Source organism: Pteropus vampyrus, unplaced genomic scaffold, assembly GCF_000151845.1.
Source record: "Pteropus vampyrus isolate Shadow unplaced genomic scaffold, Pvam_2.0 Scaffold27, whole genome shotgun sequence".
Taxonomy (NCBI): Eukaryota; Metazoa; Chordata; class Mammalia; order Chiroptera; family Pteropodidae; genus Pteropus; species Pteropus vampyrus.
The window spans coordinates 3,458,999-3,477,776 of NW_011888808.1; the positions used below are offsets into that span (position 1 = coordinate 3,458,999).

Here is an 18,778-nt window from a genome sequence, read left to right on the forward strand (position 1 = left end):
GCCTCTATTTCTTTCTTTCTTAAATTTCCATTTCTTTTGTTCTCTTAAGACCTTTTCTAATAAAAAAAAAAAAGATAAAAAAGAAATGAGAGAAGGAAAGGAAGGAAGGAAGAAAGGAAGAGGAAGGTAGAAGAGAGGGAAGGAGGTAAAAGAGGAGGAAAGGAAGGAAAAGATAAAGGAAGATTATACCTACCCTATGTTATCTTTGGTCTCACTTTTATTTTCAACTGTAGTTTTAAAGCTAGGCTTTAAATGGGTTAAGAAGCTCTGATTGTTTAAATAAAATGTTTCTCCAATCACTTGATTGAAATGTAACTATTGCTAGTTTCCATGTTCTTTGACACTACATGAGTGCAGCTATAGGCTTAAGGAGTTCACTGTTCTAATTTGTAGACAGTTATGAAGCAAAGGAGGAATTTTAATGTGCTGAGCATTAACATCCCTTTTCTCTGACCCAGGTATCTCATGTCTTCTTCCAATATGCATAGAACTGTTGAAGACTAACAGTTTATGGTAGTTGACATAAAACAACACCAAAAGCAACAGCATTCTTTAATAATGAGTATAAGTATACATTAAAAGTCTACTCTAAAATGGTTACACTGATATGTGCTATATAGGAAATCTCCTGCAAGTAATCTTTATGGGAAATTCCAGAAGTACAAAATATATGCTTTCATAATATTAATTTCACATATTAGTTGTATTGATTAAATGTCAGTAACAATAAACCACACTGTGCCTCATGAACAATGAAATGTATATTGATGGTACCTTCCATAACAGTGGTTTTGCTTTTTTTCAGCCAAGGAAGTGTTTTCACATATATGTACTATGCTTAAAGTGTACCAAAAGAACCCACTCATATTTCAAGTGTATGTTTGTGAAGTATAACCATGTAGATATTCATAAACTCAATGTTGTTAGAAGATAAGAACATTAAATTCGAAATCTTTAATATTCAGGTCACTCTATACTCCCTATTTTTATACAGGTAGTGTTTCCCAGGGTAATTCTCTAATAATTCCATTAGTTTCCATCTCTTATCACCTGCTATAATTGCAAGCAATAGATGTTCATCAATTTTAGCCCACAGAGAGCCCTGTTTTCCAAGGAATAGAGCTAATATTTTACAGAAAAACATTCAGTAACACATGCGCGCGCGCGCACACACGCGCGCGCACACACACACACACACACACACACACACAATGAACTGTACTGTGACAAATGCACTTGAGATATTTCTGGTGAAAATGCAATCTGGGTATGCAATATCATGCTATATTATTAACCATATGAATTGACACACATGTATTTAAAACTTTCATGTGGATCATTATTATGACACTTGAAATTAGAATCAAAGCCTCCTCATTCTTTATCCCAGATTTTAAGTTACTATAATCAAACAACTCCTATAAATAATACAGAAAAATGTCTAGAAAAAAAGGATTGAAATATAATTATATGTAGGGTGAAAAAAATAAGAAAAGGAACACGGAGAGGAAGAAAGGAAAAGAAGAAGGAGAATAAAAAAAAATTTAAAGTGCTCAAATCTTAATGCTATCCATATTATTTTTGAAATGTTGGTTTTAGTGTTTCATGTATTTACTTAAAGATACTTAAATATCATTTAAGTTTCTGCCAATTCAATTAAATACATTAAACCTTTATGATGTGGCTATTATAAAATAATTAGCATGCTAGGACAAAAAATCAAATTGAAGAAGAGAGATAACTGGCATACAGTAGGCATTGACTATTTGACGAGAACGTTAGTACATTGTTTTTAGTACATTGTTATTTAGTTGGTCTATTTCCATTTTGGTCAATTATCCTTTCAAACATATTGCTATCTAATCATACTCAAAGATGATTATTTCAAAGATAGCCTCATATATTGATAGAAATTATAAAACTGAAGGATATGTTTAAGAACCAAGGTGTGAAATAAAATATTAGTCTTACCTAATGGTTCCTTCTGGTGTTTTGCTACAAGAGAGCAGGTAGCTGAAGATGCTTTGCTGGGCAGCAAGGTCAGTCTATTTGGCAGCAAAATGGATTAGAAACAAAACCTTGATTTAGGGCACTAGAATATACTGCATAGGTTCTCAGATATGTAAGTGAGGCAGTAGTTGAAAGAATGCATAAGGCTTTAAATCTTTTATTAAGACAGAGTTGATATAATGAGCCCTGAATCTCAAATGATTACAATTACTCTGATATTGAAAGCTCACACTTTAGGAGTAAACTAAACCACAAAAAGTACATTATGGGATTCTCTGAAAGCTACATGACTCACAGACCCAATAGATGATTGATAGATAGTTAGATAGATGATGATGATGATAGATAGATGGATAGATAGATGACAGATAAGTAGATAGAAACTTGAGCTACGAAAACAACTTTTAAATGTATTAGTATAACTTTATGACATAATTTACATTTTATCAGGTGCAAAGGGTTTATATATGAGTCAAAATATCACCCTAATATTGAGTTAATTTAGAAGAAATTCTAGATAGACATTATCTTTGCAATTCAATTATAGCTATTTTAATAAGCTATCATACTATACATATGTTTATTTTTTTTCTTTTCTATTCTTTTCACTAATCCAAACCCAAATTTTACATATAATACAAGAAAAGAAAAAGAAAAAGTAGTAAAAGAAATTCTATTGCCACTGCCTTGGCTTTCGTATATATAAAAGTCCATGTTTTTATCGGTAGATCTCTTTGGAATGTTAGTGTTTGCAGTCCCACCCTGGTTTCTCTTGGATCTCTCTGTTTTTAGTATCCTGCTTTCTCTTCCATCATGTTGGCCCCATATGTCTGCAATAATAAATTGATACAATCATCTGTTCCTTTTTCTCCTTCCCTAAAGCTTCTTGCTGGTGAAGAAAATCAAACACTGTTGATTAATTCTACCACTTGAAAATCTTTTAAAAGTAAATTCCCTTGAGTTTTAAGTCAACCAGTACTGCTTTCTTCTAACTGACAAGTCAGCCATGCCATCTTTATCAGCATCTATTTGTGTTTATTATTTCTGTTAAGGTTAATTTTATGTGTTAACCTAGCTGGGCCAAGTTGCCCAGCTATCTGCTTAAACTTTATTCTGGATGTTTCTATGAAGGTTTTTTGAATGAGATTAAAATTTAAATCAGTAGACTCTAAATAAAACAGATTACCCTCCATAATGTGGGTGGGCCTCATCCAATCAGTTGAAGGCCATAATAAGACAAAGACTGACCTCTACCTCTCATAAATAAACAAAGACTTAATTCTTCCAGCAGAAGACTTTTCAGCTCAAACTACAACTCTTTCTGGATCTCCAGGCTCTCAGACTACACTGCAGATTTTGAACTTTCACCTCCACAATCGCATGAGACAAATATATTTTAAATAAATAAAGAAATATCAATATAAAACATATATAAACATTTCCTATTTATTTTGATTTTGTGGAGGATTCTGGCTAATACAAATTTTGGTAAGAGGAGTGGTTCTAGGGGAACAAAATCTTATGGATGAGTTTTCTTAATTGGTTCTGTGGTTTCTGGAAATAATTCTCTAATTTAATTACAATTAAACTTACTAATGTCTCTGTTTCTCTTAGTAAAGACAACAGGGGTAGTCCATGGTATGATGTGGCAATAGAGATATACAAAATATCACCACTGGATACTCCTAAACAAATACTTACAAGAGGCAAGAATCTGGGTGATTATGTACGTGATACATTTTTGACAACTTCATGATTATAATGATATCGGCTAGTTGTTCTTAGCATTGCCAGATGTCTAAGTCTGTTTGAGCTGCTATAACAAAATGTAATAGAGTAGGCACCTTATAAACAACAAAGTTTGCTTTTCATTGTTCTGGACACTGAAGTCTATGACCGGGGCATCAGAATGGCCTGGGAATGGCCCCCTTCTGGGTGGCAGACTTCTCACTGTGTCCTCACATGGCAGGCGGAGCCAGGAAGCTCTGTGGGCCTTTTTATATGGGCAGTAGTTTCATTTATGAGGGTCCCATTCTCATGACCTAAGAACCTCTCCAAGGTCCTGTTTCCTAATATTCTCACTTTAGGCATTAGAATTTCAGCATGTGAATTTGGGGAGACACAAACTTTAGAGTATAGCACTGAAGAAAGTGCAGAAAAAAAAACAAATATGCTCAGAGATTTGAATTCCCAGTTCAAGTGCCACATGAGTGACCTGACAGCTTCTGTCTGTCTTGAAAGAGACCTTGTTCTCCTTTTACCATAGAACTAAGATTGTTGAAAAACAAGCATAGCATCTCATCCCATGCAAACTGAATTCCTAGCCACTCAGTGTGTCTACTTTTAAAATAAGTGCATTGCTTGTGAAGGAATGGGATCCTGAAAGTTAGACTGCAGATGTGTAGGAAGACCCTAATGAAGCTGGGGACATCGAGCCCTTAAATTCTAATGAGTCTTCTTTGCTCTCCACCCCCATCTGAGATTAACACTGAACGCTTGAGAAAATTCATGGAGTCAACTGTCCTGCAAGAAGCTGCTAATTTGTCAAGACCTGCCCTCACCATTCTCTTTTGGTTCTAGGTCTGTAACCTGACTCGAGCCTCAGGAGGCCCCTAACGGTGAAGTATAAAGTATGACCCATGAGGAAATGTGTTACACACCAAAATAACTACTTGCTTTTTTCTAATTTATAGAGACAAAACTCCAGAAAATACATGTGAGAATAGATATTAACAGTGGGAAATAAAGGTGGAAGAAACATAAAGTTGAAACAGGTTGAATTTCCTGATATGAGTCAACTAAGAAAATATCCTACACCCAACGTTTCACTAAATGTTGCATTTAATGTTATAGTTTGGAGTCAGAAAATGCTCTAATTGTTTGGCTGAAACAAGGAGCAAAATGTCCACAGTTAATGAATTTTAAATGTAGGCTTGCCTTGGATTCCTGTAGAGGAAGGGATTTAAAGGCTTAGGAAGATGGGAACACTAAACCATTTTCCATTTAAGACCTACTCACCCATATGTGGGATATAAACCTAAAAGCAACAAATAAATAGGACAGAGACTCATGAATATGGACTATAGACTAGTGGTTACCTGAGGGTAGGGGGTGGAGGAGGAGGGGAGAGGTAAACGGGATAAGGGGACCAAATATAGGGTTTAGAGGGAGGGTGAAGTGGGTAAAGGGGATCAAATATATGGTAGCTGAAGGGAACTAGACTTTGAGTGGTAAACACACAATAGAATATACAGATGTCAAATTCTAATGTATACCTGAAAATTATATAATTGTATCAACCAATGTTACCCCAATAAACAATAAAAAAAAAAAAGACCTACTCACTCACTCCAGAAAGTTCCAGAGAACACATTTTTCACTATGACTATAAAAAGGAAATTTGAGAGAGGAGCTTCCGCATTCTTGAAGAGCTCTGTGACGGCTCCTGTCTGTAGGACAGAGCTTACAGTGAGAGCTGAATTGGGAAACCTAGATGCAATAGGACTAATTGGATCCTGGGGTGACAGGGATCGAGTGGCAGCATGCAGTGGTCAAAGACAAGGTGGATGTACATACCAGAAAGGACAGCAGAGACAAGGCAGCAATCTGAATTGTCTGACACACAGAGACCTATGGCACTGGCATTGTCCTCAGAAGGGAAATAGATAGGAAGCCTATGAAATTCTCACATGATCTGTATCAACAGAAAAGTTGTAGTCGAGTGACCAAAAATCTAACTTGAATTATAAAAGGAGTCATAGCCCCTCAATCTATTACCAGACACAAGCCAGTTTCAGACCCAGAAACCCTGGAATGAAAGGAAGTCTTGGCTCTCCTGACGAAGGACTCTATTACACCATAAATCACAAAAAAATTTATACCGTTCACCTTTTTTTCAGCTTTCCCCAAGGGGACCTTTCACCAGGGTAACTATGCACGGGGAAAAGAGGAATAATCGGACCTCTAGGGAACTACTAGACACTGGCTCTGAACTGGCACTAAGTCTAGAAGATTCAAAAATCACTGGATCACCAGTCCAAGTAGGGGCCTAAGGAGGTCGATGGAGTTCAAGTTCAGGTCTATATCACAGTGGGTCCAATAGGTCCCCAAAGCCATTCTGTAATTATTTCCCCTGTTCCGGAGTACATAATTGAAATAAAGAAATAGATATACCCTATAATTGTGTGTATGTATATATCTATGTACATATACAATACACACATATGTGTATATTATATGTATATAGTCTGTAACTGGAATAGCTATACTAAGTATATCCGCAACGCCTCCTTGAGTCTGCAGCCTGCTGGCCTACCCTGTGGATTTCGGACTTACACCTACACAATCACATGAGCCAGTTCCTTAAAATAACACATTCTCTCTCCTTCTCTCAATCTGTCTGTCTTTCTCTCTCTCTCTCTTTCTATACACACGCACACACGCGCGCGCACACACACACACACACACACACTCTATTGTTGTTGTTTCTCTGGAGAACACTAACTAATAAGTTATTTATCACATCAAACCAGGCATATCATAGATCAATCTCTTTTATCTATACTTTTGAAATCTACTCATCGTATCTATCACTTTCTCCTTTCTTTAAGCTCTAGAGAAAACCAATAAAATCATTTTGATGAAGGTCACCTCTGGCCCACCAACTGCCTAAACCAGTACAGCCTTCTCAGTCATTATTTAATTTGACCTGTGGAGTTCGACATTGTCATTTTTTATTCTTAAAACTTCCCTTTTGACTTATTATCCATGACACTATCTAATTCTTCTTCATCTGCTTTGCAGTTAAAAATCGGGATTCTCATATCTTTTATAATTTTTCCTAGACTGTGTTGTCCACTTATATGATTTTTACTCTCATCCGTATACTGATTACTCCTATGTCTCTACCATTGGACTCTTTTGCAAACCTTACATTAATATATCCAAATACCTGTGAGACACTGCACCTGGGTACTTCTAAGTAACTGTGGATATAGATTATCTAATGGTGATCATTTTATTTCTTACTTTAGAAACAAACCTTTATAAGATACTAGAAAAATAAAAGTCAGCAATCTGTGTCAGCTTCTTTTTTTAAACTTCTCCCTTTCTTTTATCCTCTATATGCAATTATGTAGTAATTTCTTTGTCTTATCCTTTATATTCCCATGACCAATAGATCTTGAAACCTTTTATTATCTACTTTTTACATCTTCAACTCTAATATCTCTTTTCTTTCATTAATTCCTAGACAAGCCTACTGTAATCTTCTATGTATGTTTCCTATTTCCATTCTGGTTTCTCTGTTTCCTTTGAGTCTTTTAAATGGTCTCTAAGTGATCATTCTAGAACTGAAAATCTGGCCAAATGAATCCTAAATGAAAACACTTTTGTAGATCCTGACACCATTAAGAACAAATAATACAGTAGCATACAGCATTGAGACTATAGTTAATAATACTGCATTGTATATTAGAAAGTTGCTAAGAGAATAAATCTTAAAAGTTCTCATCACAAGAAAGAAGAGTATATGTATGGGAACAGATGTGAACTAGATATTATGGTGATCATTTCACAATGTATACAAACATTGAATCATTATGTCATATACCTGAAACTAATATGATATTATGTGTCAATTATACCTCGATTGTAAATAAATAAACAAATAAGTAAGAACAACTCCTACTGATCTTGATATAATGGAACCTCTCCACATGTTCTGTGTTTATTTATTCGGAACAGGTGGCTTCGCACTGTCTGACTCTATTGAAATACCATTATACAGGCTCACCTCGAACTTTCAAGCTTCAGTGCTTAAGAAAACGTTTCCTCAGACTGTTTCTTGTGAAAGAATAAAGTCAACCTTCAAGATGCCTTTCAGGTGCTTCCTCATTTAAGCCTTTCTTGAATTCCTCCATTTTCTAGACCTTCTTTTGTTTCCATTGTCCGTAATCAGGGCTCCACGATCATATGTTTGACACAGTACTGATATTATTATTAGCTTTTTAAGATCCTTTGTAAGATAATAAACCATGATATTTTCTAGTGCAACGGAGCTAAACTACCTGTCTTAAAAGCCTAGTTTCAGCATTTAGGTGTTGGGACATGAGGAAGTTACTTAACTTTTCTGCATGTCAGTTTTCTGACATGCACAATAGCGCTGTTGTGAAGATCACACCATTTGTAAAGCAATAGAAACAGTGCCAAGGAAGCACTCAGTAAAGCCGACCTATTAGCCTCCCTATGCTGGGACCTTTATACTTAAATTTATCCCCACGAGGCTTAATACTTTTTCAAGTTGTATGTTTATATTTCTTTCAGTTTATTTTTTTTGCCATTTAAAACAATATAAATTTAAGAATTGTTGATAACAGAGATCATCTGAAATGACAACTCAATTTCCTAATTTTTATTTGAAGATAAAATGAGCATTTTCTTGATATATAGCTTTGAAGTTATGATGTAACTGAGTACTTCACAGACATATGCATGCAGTTATATATGTTGGTGTAAGCAGCTAACTTACTGTGCATGTGTGTATGTGTGTGTGAGAGAGAGAGTATGATATTAAAAATACAGGTTTTATTGGTGGGGAGTTTGAAAAATTGATAATGTCTGAATTAAAAATTTTTGCCAATCAAATTAATTTCTGTGTTACTTTGCAATATAGCATGTTACATTTATTCGGGTAGTATATTAAACTCAAAATATCTCTTGGAGGAAAACATTGGCCTTATCTCTGACACACGTGTGCTTTCTTTGTGTGTAAACTAGAGTAATATAAGCAATACCGCAGTTTGGTCTTTCTTGAAAGAATGTAAACATTAGCATCTCTTCCTTCTAAATATAACAATTGTCGAGGCTTATATTCACTAAGCCATTCAGATCCCTCCCTCTCCCATAAATTTCTTCATAAATAAATTCTTTTATATTTGAAGCTAGGGAAATTGATTTTTCTTCTCAATAAGGGGAGTTTCGAATAATAGGAAGTATACAATTATAGTTTTCCATAGACGCTTTTGTTGCAAAGAAACAAAGTTAAATCTAAGCGCAATTATAGTTCAGATGACCATTGTACTTGGCATTTTCCACCTGCCTCTTTCCTTAGTGTTGAATCTATATTATTTATAATAGTTTACTTTTCTAGGAACTGTCTCAAAGCCTTTCTAAAGAGAGCAAGAGCATAAATATGTATATATATGTTTACAAACATACATAATGGTTCGAATTGGTCCCAATGTTATATTAATATTCCCACATCTAGAATCATCAAGATGGTTAATTAAACTTTAATTAGTTTCCATGGGGAAAGGAAATTTTGGCAACTCTTGTATCATTTGAATTAGAAGCTTACATTGCCTGAGAACCATGGATTTTTATTACACATTATAAATGGAGAACCATGGGCCTGTGAAAATAATGTTTTTTCTGTTTTAATAATAGGTCAAATTTTAGAAGTACTTTTTAATCTATTTATAAATATCAATTCATCTTTAAAATGACTTGAATGCCATACTATTGTAGCAATTACAAAGGTAGAATTCCAGACTATCAAACAAAACTTGCATAAGCAACTCCTAGATCCTTTTCACTTCTGTCCAGTGGTAGGTGAAATGCACTCTATTTAGGAAAAAATAGAATTCGGTTTCATTATTTTTTTAATAAAATGCCAACTTTCTCACCTCAAATTCAAATAGCTGAAAACTAAAGATCTACTTCAATCAAAACCAAAGCCTACCTTGTCATCAGACATTTGTCAGACTCCTCCATGCAATGTCTAGCTTCCATCACAAGCTGGGTTGAGATAACTGACATCCATGAGCCAGTTTCAGACTGTGCTGTCTCTTCATTTGTCTTGGACTTCAAAACTCAATCCTTATACTAAATTAACTCACCAGAAACAACTGTGCCAGCACAACATGAACTTATCTTACCACAAAAGTGTATCCTGAGATCTATGGAGAAATCATACAAGTAGAAGTGACTTAAAGCAAATTAGGGTTTTCCGTGGTTTGGACTGCTTTTCTCAAGATTTTCTAAGACCCTTCTAGTGCCCAAGGCTATTTGTGGACAGCAATGCCACCACGTGGGGTCCCCTGGGCTGGACTGAAACTATCTGGGCCTTAGTGTCCATTTCTCCCCTCAGTGTCCAGGGGAGAAATAACTTTCTGCTCAGTTCTGGACTTCACCAGATTCGTTGTGGAGATCCAGTACTGGCACTTAAGGATTTGTCTAAGGGCTATATGATAGGTCCCAATTCCTAGTAGGTAGCGATCCTGTCAAGGACATTGCTCCTGCTTAATGGCACTGTGGAGTTTTTACAAGATTACTAGAAACTGGACTGCCAGATGGTACTCAAGGCTAATTTGGTGTAACACAAATCTTATTCATAGATAGGAATATTTCCCCACAGGAACTATTCACCTAGGAGCTCAAATGCCTTAGGGTAACCCTGGCTATGTGTTCATTGTCAGTAAAGGTTCTGTTGGAGGACCTTCTATACTGTTTGTTTAATATGTTTTAAATATATTTTTAAAAAGGAAATTCTGAAAATTTAGTGCCAAAAATTAAGATCTTGAATGGGTTTGCTTCTTTCAACCTAACATCAAAATCCTAAGACTCATCATGTTTCTCACTAGTGTAGGCTTCCAGAAAGTTCTGTCAAGAGATATAATTTTCTATATCGGCTTCTTAATATCTCTCTTACTATGGTTTCCCTTTCTTTCTTTGGATTACTTTAAACTCTCTCCAAGCATATCTGTTTTATTATTATCATTATCATTATTATTATTAAAGCCATGACAAAATATTTTAGAAAATTAAAAGACAGAATTAACAAAATGAAAATAAAATAGTTATTTTCCTGGAAAAACATATTTTTCCAGTGGCATTGATAAGTTCTATCTATTCTAGATAAGGCAAAAATTTTATGTAAGGAAAATAGCAGTAAAGTATCGATGTGCTGAAACAGAGGTTGCCAACATTTTGTAAAAAATAAATAAACAAATTTCTATAAACTTGTAAAATGATCAGAACTTATGTGCTGTGTTGAAGATCAATGTGTACATAATTGGGTTCTAACATTTTTTACTTTGGCCATAAATTGCTTCATAAATAGCTTGCAAAGCATATAAAAAAGAAATTATTTATAAAGCATAAGCAAGCCAAATCAAACACTTCATAACCACAATCCTAATGATGTATCACGTCTTTAAGGGAGAAGGGAAGGAAGACATCCTGGTCATTCAAGGATGCCAACAGTAGTTTAGTATATTTATACCTGGTGAGCTTTTAAATGTCTCTCATTGGTCAACAATTTCAGAGTATCTGTTAGTAATAATACTTACAATAACACTTTTAATGATATTTATATATTTTAATTTTATATCTTTAGCAAACAATGTCAAAAATAAAAGAAAAATGTATATTAATTTCTTAAAATAACCAGGGAGAATTGAAATAAAGAGGGATTAATGATATTCCAAAGCTTACCCGAATCACTGAATCAGGATGAGAAACCAGGTCTCTTGAACTTCACTGCCAGTGTTCTAGTCACTGGTTTGTTCCACTCCTGTGCAAAACATCCACACACAATACACAATGCATAATCCCCCTTGCCACCAAGGGGTTGTCAAAAGAAACAGGCCATTACCTTTCCCACGTACTGAGGTTCGGAGCCCATGTATTCCTCCAGCACAAAAAACTGATTCCATACCCAGCCACGTTTAACTCGTTGGAAATGAGATCGCTGCCCTGGCAGGCGGATAACATTTTCTCTTGGTCCTGTGGCTAAAGTCTGTTGTGGCTGTGATTGAAGTGGTGTTAGGAGACCTCCATCAAAAAGGACCCAGAGAAGCAGGGATAAACAGTTCCTTGTAAGCATTGGCAAAGGCTTTCCTGCAGCAGAGTAATAAAACTCCAGCACTTAATATAGAATTGTGGAATCCAGGTTTGAGGTGTCTGTGGCCTCTACCACTTATTCGCTTTTATTGCAGAAATGATAATGCAGGCATTAATCCTTTTGATGAAAAAGCTTCTGCAGTATTATATTCCATCTAAAGGGACCTATGAAACAGATTAACAAAGATACATTAAATTGATAGAATTACATGATAGTCATCAAACCTCTCGTTATACCTGGCAACATTTAAAGAAAGAGAGAGGAAAGCCTTTTAAAGAATTATATTGATAAATGTTCGTTGCGATTCAACTTCTTAACATGGATAAACTAAGCTTTTTACAGACTTGAAAAATTATTAGTTAAAATAAAGTAAAAAGTGTATCATAAACTGAAGCGATCATTTTTTAAAATTTAATAATCATTTTAAGGGGGAAAAAAACAGGATCACTGGTTTTAAAGTGAATGAAGAGTGAGGTTTCATAGACCCTGTGACATTTTGGGTTGGATAATTCTTTGCTGCCGGGGAGCTCTCTGCTGCTCATTTTATGATTTTGAGCAGCACCTCCTTTCCTCTACTTAACAAGGTAGCATCCTCCTCCACACCCAGTGTGATAACCAATAGTATCTGCATTGTCGAATACCCCCTGGGAGGAACAAAACAGGCTAAGATTGAGAATCACAGATTTAGAGACTAAGAAAAAAAAATAAAACAATTTTTAAAAAGCAAAAAATTCCCTGGTAGAGAATACAAAGAATAAAAAAAATACATTAGTAAATGTAAAAGTAAATAATTTTAATAAAATGTAAATGACATAAACTGTTAGATGGTTCTATAAGCCTTTATAACCTTTAAATTAAAAAACAACAACAAAATGTTCCTCTAGACTTGGTTTGCTAGAAACCCGGGATATGCGAAATCATTTCATAGATGGTGTCTAGCTCAGAGCAAACTTGGATTCATACCAGATGGACAAACTCTACTTGTCATTTAAGTAAAATGAGCTTTGAACTTCTCTTTAAAACGAACACTTTTTTTCATTCATTTATCTAAGGTTTATGGAGTGTCTACAATGTACTATGTCATTTGTTATACAGTAGATAAGAAAATATCTTATATAGTAGATAAGAAAATAAGACAATCCTTGCCTCTCTTAAATCAGAAAAAGAAAATAAGTTGAGTCAAATAAATAAGTGAGGGCAAATTTACCAATGCTGTGAAAATAAGCAGACAGAATTCCTGATGGCAAAACTTAAGTCAGCAAAACTAAAGTTAGTAAAATCTTGTCCTAGGTAACAATTACACTGAGAGCTAAAGTAATACCAGCGATCCCGTATTTTGTAAGCAGAGCTGGGGAAAAAATGTGGTCAGAGCCAGGGTGGTTTTATATATTTGGCACTAGGGACACAGTGCTCACAGCTTATGAGGTTTCCAAGGGCCAACAATGTTGGAGGCCAGAAATTATACGTAATGCTTCCAAAACAAGAGAACTTAAGTCAAAATCAATACATGCTTAATTCAACGTCTATAAAACATGGCATTTTGTCCACCTGTCAGCTGTAATCAGTTCAATGCTTATTCAGTTACATATAATAAAAAGTATAACATGCTCTTCACAAATATGCAAATTCAACATTTAATGTGGAAGCAATTCATCTTGGTTGAGATAAGATGTAAGATGGGGAGTGTCCAAAAGTTGTACTCTAAAAAAGTATTCTATAATTGCACTTCCAAAAGCAGAAATAAAATAGGGTATTTTTTTATATAGTCTGAAGAGATGTGACTTTTTTGGATATTGACAAAAACATAAGTAGTATATATTTCATTGCATCTTTTCATTCTGGAAAATTAATGTTCATAAAAAGTTAATAGACTTATTGTCCAAATTGATAACCACTAGCCATATGGGACTATCTAGTTGAAATTGACAATTTGAGATTAAGATGTGTTCTACTTTTAAATTGTGTACCAAGTTTCAAAGACTTAATATAAAAAAATGAGAATTTAAAATATCTCATTCATTTCTATGTTTATTATTTGTTGGCATGATAATATTTTGGATCTATTACATTAAATATAAATAAACTATTAAATTAATTTTATCCATTTATTTTTACTTTTAATGCATTTACTAGAAAATTATAATTATATATGTACCTCACATTTGTGGCTTGCATTATTTTGTATTGGACAGCACTAGTTTAAATATTAGATTAAATCACAAACTGTGATTTCTACTTAAGTAATGTATTCTTAACATACAAAATCAAATATTAAACATAAATGGTATCATGTCTGTGTGACAATGTATTTAAGAAGTCAGAGAATATTTGCAACTGTTTTCAATAAGCCTCTATAAACATGGTATGCATATTTCCCTCATCTGTTTTCAAGTTTAAATTGCTAACATGGACATCCAACATGTTTTAATTTCTTGAGCTTTCGGTGTCTTCCACGTTTCTTCCCATACTTAGGTCAATCCTCACTCCATCGTATTCTGACACAGTAGAAAAGATGAATGGCAGAAACTCTGATGTCCCACCCCTAGCCTAGTATATGGAATGAATTAGGTTGTATTTCTGCCTTCCTCATCCCTGAAATTTTTCTCCTCCACTATTGTGAGGATGTGAGGTATCAAAACTAAGATTTTTAGAGAGCATTGACACCTAAGGTTATTTCTCTAAACAAGTGTCTTCTTATTCGATAGTAGAAATTTTTGATGTTTTGGACATCTGGATATGTCATCATCACTGTCACGAGTCTGACTCCAGCTACCCTTTCCTCTTTGGAGTCAAGTGTCTAAAATCTCAGTGTTGATTCCCTACTTGAGATATTCTTAGAAATTCTAATCTACTCATGTCATTCTCCATCTGTTATATTACAATCTGTGTCTGTAATGTGAGGGGGTTAACTCCTAAATGATTGGTAAGTAGAGAAGAATATGAATGTAACACAGAAAGTATGTTTTCCTTAAGCGGATTCCCCAGTACATTAAACATTTATATCACCAAAAGCAGCAGCTACACACAAAATATTGTACTAAGGCTCAAGTTAACGGGGACCACGGAAGAGCACAGAATGGGACACAAAATTCCAGTTTCCCTGACGTCCACATTCAGTTCTTCCCTTCGGCTCTCTTTGGACACACATGTGATCTTAGTGTGCTGTATTCTCCGTGTCTTTGTGCATTTCTCTCTTTCTTTTTATCTAAGTAGGTTGGTCCTTACTTATCCTTGCCACCAAATTACTTTCACCATTTTCCTTAAAATAGAATCTTTTATTTACTAGTAAATCTTTTATTTAGTAATATTTATTTGTAGTTTATTCTTGCTAATATTTTCATTAAGATTATGATTGCTAAGCAGTAGCTGCATAGTTTTGGGGGATCTGCACAGAATCTTACTTTTTTTTTTTCCCCAAGAATGGTTCTATTTTAATATAAATTCTGCAGAATGCAAAGGGTTTTAGGAACTCACGTATCACATTGTAGTAGAAACATCTGTAATTAAAAATGTACAGCCTTCTCACTACACACTGAGGAACTAATATACGACATGGTGACTATAGTTAACAATATTATTTTGTATATTTCGAAGTTGCTAAGAGAGTAGATATTAAAATCCAGGATTTTATTATGATAATCATGAATTTAACAGGGCCTATCTCTACACTCTAGAGCCTCTGCCATTTCCCCCTCCCTCAATTTCAACCTTTTATTGAATAAATATTACTCGTAATAATAATACTAATAATTTATATTATAGATGTATTTATATAATTACTTATTACTGTTTTTCTGAGTGGAGTGAAGAAGGGCTATGATGGTAGCAATTTATGCCTCTTTTGTTAGCTATTCTGTTCCTGGTGTCTACAATATTATAGTAAGTCCTCACTTAACTTTGTCAATATGTTCTTGGAATTGCATCAAAACCATGATGTACACAAAAACTAATTTAACCATAGGCTGATTAATATAAACAAGCGTTAAGTTCCTAAGGCATCTCATGTTATTACAAAAGTGTTTTGAATGAAACAATGTTATTTGAGGACTTCTTTTACCTGGAGTATGGTAGGTACCTAGTGCATATTTAGCCATTGAACAATAATAGCTAACTTTTATTGAAAACTTACTCTGTTCCACATAGTGTTATATATTCTGTACCTATACAACTGCTCTGTGAAGGAGGTGCTATTATTATGCCCATTTTACAGAGAAAACTGAGGAACAGAGACATTAAAAGACTTGAACATGATCCACAAATAAATACATAGAAGGCAGATTTGCACCTGGGAAGTGTGACTCCACAGCCCGCCCTCTAGAATGCTGTACTATGCTGCCCCTGTATTGATGAACTATAAATAGAAGAAAGCATCCAGGGTTTCAAATCCTGGGAAGACAAGGAATACAAGCCTAAAGACCTGAGTTCTAAATTCTTTTTCCAAAGCTAAGTAGGTTTTTTAATATTGGGCAGCTTAATTTTCTTAAACTCACTTAGATTTCCTGTACAATTAAGGGATCAAAGCTATCAGATCAATATAGTTCCTTTGAAGTTGGGAGAGTCAGGACTCCCTATATTCACCCACCAGAATTTAAAAAGACACACATAATTCTAAGCAGAGACTGAAAAAAAAAAAAAAAGCCATAATCGACAGGGCCAGAATGCTAAAAATTAAGAATCTGTGCAACAGCCCAGGTAATCCACCCAGCAAGGTGCTAGACTGGCCAGGTGACCCTGAGAAGGTACTATATAAAGAGGAAGGTAAGTGGTTTCTAACTGCAGGCTTCCTCCAGTTAGCTTGAACTGGGGATGCCTTGATGGGGTCAGTCAGATGAAAAGGCAGCCTATTAGAATCTACTTGACAACTTCAAAGATGGAGGCCACTTCCAGCCTCGAAGCCTTGGTATGCTTAAAACAACTCATAATACAATAAATGAATTTAAAAAATGGGCTTTGGAACAAGACAGATCTGAGGAATAATTTTTAATGAAGTCACATTATGGTTTCATGTTAAGTAACTGTCCCTTAAGTAGCATATGAATTGTGGGGACACAATTAACAATGTTGCTATGTCTGTAGAGCTATCTATATACATGATAAAATAAAATATTTTTAATCTCATCACTCATTAGAACATGTGTACATGTGCATTTTGTAACTCATGTTATTGCAGTGTGATGATAACATCCGTTGCAAGGCTCTGCAAGGCTGCATTCCTTTAATGAACACATGAGCAGATATTAATTCCAGTGCACGAGGCTGCTTCCAGCAGATCCCAGCCTCTGGCCACAGTGCTCAGCCAGGGAGCTTTTAAAGTGTTACATCACAACGAAAGAAATGCAAGGAGATTGAAGGACTCCGGTTCTTAAGTGGAAGGAAAATAACTCCCCCAGATATGAAACACAGCCTAACTTAACAGGGAAAACTACACCAAGCCATCAACCTGGGTACACCTGCCCCAGCACCAATGGTACTATTACACTTACCCTGAGATGTCAGCGCCCAATGGAAACATGTGAACCTTAAAGAAGACATATTTGTTACACAGAACTTTACCAGAGTTGTGTTTTATTCCATATACTGGATGTGGAGCATAGTGTTTAAAAATTCATATTTGTCTGTTATTCATCAACTTTTGTAGAGCCAAAGTGGCTTTCCAAAGATGTACCAAACCTGATGATAACTCTCTGGGGCCAAACATTCCTTTTAGCAGAAGGGGAATTTTTTTTTAATGGTCACATATCAAAACAAAGGGATACTTCAATATGAAATTGGCACTGACAGCTTTCCTGTTGTGGATCTCCAAAGCTGAGAGATACCCAAAGGCTGTGGTTTCTGTAGTTATTTATTTAATTTGGGGTGTGTTTGCTATTAAGAATAGCTCTTGATAGAGCCTATTTCATATAAATTACACTGCAAGGTCTATCTTTGTTAAAAGGTGTTTTATTGGTCTAATAGATGCATCAATTATTACAAATGATCTTCTCTTATGAATAATATTCTAAGGCTGCCTGCATATTAGATAACTCTTTCATAGTGACTGTGCCTCTGGTTTATGAAGTAATTTTTCAAGAGCAAAGTTTAAAAATAAAAAAAAATATTTATACCTCCTATCTTGTGAAAAACAAAAAAATGTTATTTCATTTTGAAATAATATAGAAGGAGGATTTCTTTTCTATATTACATAAAAAAGGCAAAATAATTTATATAATCCTCAAATTATTAAAACGTCAGTAATAAACTTTATACTTGACCTCATGTAACCTTTTACTTTAAAAACTTTTAGAAGTGATTTAACTTTACATTTTAAACATTCTGCTTCACCTTGTATAAATACATTATCGTCAGTAATCATTTAAAGATGGCAGGCCAATTTGATAATTTAAGAATTTGAGCACTAAAAAATATATTTGAAAGTTTAACAGAGACATTGTTATGTAAAAATTTTAACCTTTGTTCTGAAATGAAAGCAGTTCTTGGAATGCCTTGGGTATGAACAGACATTCCTACCGAAACTCACTTGATCCTAGTAAACTCATACCAAAAAAGACATATGCCATCTCTCTGGTATAGCAAAACCTTAACTCCAACTTTTCCATTTTATAAATCTGACACTGAAAAGTAGAGATGGTTAACCATTTCTGTTGCCACTTAGGAGTGAAACAAAGATACCTAAAGTTGATGATTACTCTGTGATCTTAATTTGTCTAGATCCTACTCCTTACTCCACACGCGTGTGCGCATGCACAGACACACACACAGACACACACACACACACACACAGACACACACACACACACACACAGACACACACACACACACACACATTAATCTCCACACTGAAATGATACTGGTACCTCCAATAAG

The 18,778-nt window shown here is 34.8% G+C and overlaps 1 protein-coding gene across 1 annotated transcript in view; it reads right to left on the reverse strand.

The window, feature by feature from the left end:
- Window positions 1-18,778, reverse strand: part of CDH12 (cadherin 12) — a 564,219-nt gene that overhangs the window by 209,159 nt on the left and 336,282 nt on the right. The window contains exon 3 of the mRNA XM_011356438.2: window positions 11,666-12,078. Coding sequence (XP_011354740.1) covers window positions 11,666-11,896 — 231 coding nt within the window. The 5' untranslated portion in view covers window positions 11,897-12,078. The remainder of the gene's footprint in view (window positions 1-11,665; window positions 12,079-18,778) is intronic.